This window comes from Wasmannia auropunctata, unplaced genomic scaffold, assembly GCF_000956235.1.
Source record: "Wasmannia auropunctata unplaced genomic scaffold, wasmannia.A_1.0 LD336078.1, whole genome shotgun sequence".
Lineage (NCBI taxonomy): Eukaryota > Metazoa > Arthropoda > Insecta > Hymenoptera > Formicidae > Wasmannia > Wasmannia auropunctata.
The window spans coordinates 5,061,732-5,063,864 of record NW_012026812.1 but is presented as its reverse complement, the minus strand read 5'-3'; the positions used below and the strand labels follow the sequence as shown (position 1 = coordinate 5,063,864).

Genomic DNA, 2,133 nt, shown 5'->3' with positions numbered 1-2,133 from the left:
TCCACCTGCGCCAAAAGTGTTGTCGGAGCTGTTCCACTCGCTGCTACCGTACTAGCCTATTTTCTTTAACATCGTTAAGGTTAACGGAGGTCCCTCCGCCTGAGGGAAGCTGCTCAGAGTAGTACCAATTAAGAAATGGCCTGGACTAAGATACGCGAGATCATTTGGGTCCGCGCTCAACGGTGTGATCGGGCGCGAGTTAAGTGTAACCTCTATTTCGGAAAGTTCAGTTTGCATTTCCTCAAATGTTAAATGGGCGGCGCCAACGATACGCTCCAGATAATATTTCGCGGATTTAACCGCCGCCTCCCACAAACCATCGAAGTGTGAGGCGTTTGGAGGTATAAAACTCCAGACAATCCCCTCGCGACTTAGAAATTGTTCGACGTCTGATCTCGTTTGTTGATTGTAATAAACTTTGTAGAATTCTTTGAGTTGTTTCTGAGCGCCGACAAAATTGGTCCCGTTATATGAATACATGTGTACGGGTCGGCCTCTGCGCGAAATAAAGCGCTTAAACGCCGCAAGAAACGCGTCCGACGTCAGATCGCTTACGAGTTCTATATGAACTCCCTTCGTGGCAAAATAAACAAAAATTGATATGTAGGCCTTGTGGTTGCGCGCGTTGCGCCGTTTCCCTTCCCGTAAAATGACCGGTCCCGCGTAATCCACTCCACAGTGCGAGAATGGTGTGACGCGACTGGAGGTAAGTGCGCCCATTATCGCTTCGGACAACCGAGGCTTAGCCCTAAAGCATATTATGCATTTTTGTATAATTTGACGCGTGGTAGACTGTAACAAAAGCGGCCAAAACCGTTCCCTGATGGAAGCCATAGTGGCCTGTGTTCCAGCATGTTTGTTTCGTAAGTGTTCATGCTCTATCACAAGATAAGTTAGTCTGTGATCACGTGGTAATAGTATCGGATGTCGAGTATTGAACGATAGGTCCGATTGTCTCAATCTGCCTCCTATCCGTATCAAGCCGGTTTCATCGAGAAAGGGAGATAGTGAGATTAACCTGCTAGATGAATTGACCGTATGATCCTCATTTAGAGCCTTGATTTCAGCAGCAAACGCCTGCTTCTGCACGACTCTACACAGAATACTTAAAGCGTAAGTTACTTCCGAGGCGCTAACAGATAACGTAGATTCTTTTGAACGATTCCTTTTAACGAATCTCAAGCAGTATGCTAAAATGCGACACGCCTTGTTAAGATTTGAACATCGGTTTAATAGTTCGCCTACCGTGCATTGATCTATAGTAGCGGCGGTAGATATGATCTTTCGCTCTTCGGGGAGCTCCTTCAATCGAGTGAAATCGTTGATAGGCCAGCGATCCTCGTCGGCTAGCAAGAACGCGGGACCATGCCACCACATGACGGCAGCGGCCAGCTGTGAGGGTCCTAATCCGCGCGACAGAATATCCGCAGAATTTTCGGCTGAGCCGACATGACGCCAACTTTCGATTCTGGTCAACCGTTGTATCTCGCCGACTCTATTAGCCACAACTGCCCATCGACGGGATGTCGAGCTTATCCAATTTAGCGTAATAGTAGAATCGAACCAGAGAAATATTTAATACTGCATTACGTTTAGGGATTGGCTAACCTTAACGATCAGACGTGCCAACAACAAAGCCGCGGATAATTCGAGACGTGGTAGGGACACTGCCTTGAGCGGAGCGACCCGAGATCTAGAGCACAGCAATTTGACATGATATTTATTAGGACCGATTTTCGCACGAACATACACGCAAGCTCCGTATGCGCGCTGGCTGGCACCGCAGAAACCGTGTATCTGTACACAATTTGTGTTCGAAATGAATTCGACCCAGCGGGGAATCTGTAATTGATTTAAACACTCCAGTTGTGATCTAAATTCCAACCAGCAAGCGTGGATGTCTTGCGATATCGACTCGTCCCAGTCAACACCAGATTGCCATAGCTCTTGAAGAAGAAGTTTTGCGACAACGGTGATTGGCCCGAGAAAACCTAATGGGTCGTACAATCTAGCAGCCTCAGATAATATGGTGCGCTTAGTAATGCTTTCCGACGGATTGAGTTTACAAGAGAAATGGAATGTGTCCGTGGTTTGATTCCACTGGATACCCAAAATTGATGAATCGATTTCATT

The 2,133-nt window shown here is 47.0% G+C and overlaps 1 protein-coding gene across 1 annotated transcript in view; it reads right to left on the bottom strand.

Annotated features, from left to right (window-relative positions):
- Positions 1-51: 51 nt before the first annotated feature.
- Positions 52-2,133, bottom strand: part of LOC105449136 — a 5,549-nt gene continuing 3,467 nt past the window's right edge. The window contains exons 2-3 of the mRNA XM_011688138.1: positions 1,583-2,100; positions 52-1,531 (exon numbers count right to left, since the gene is read on the bottom strand). Coding sequence (XP_011686440.1) covers positions 52-1,531; positions 1,583-2,100 — 1,998 coding nt within the window. The remainder of the gene's footprint in view (positions 1,532-1,582; positions 2,101-2,133) is intronic.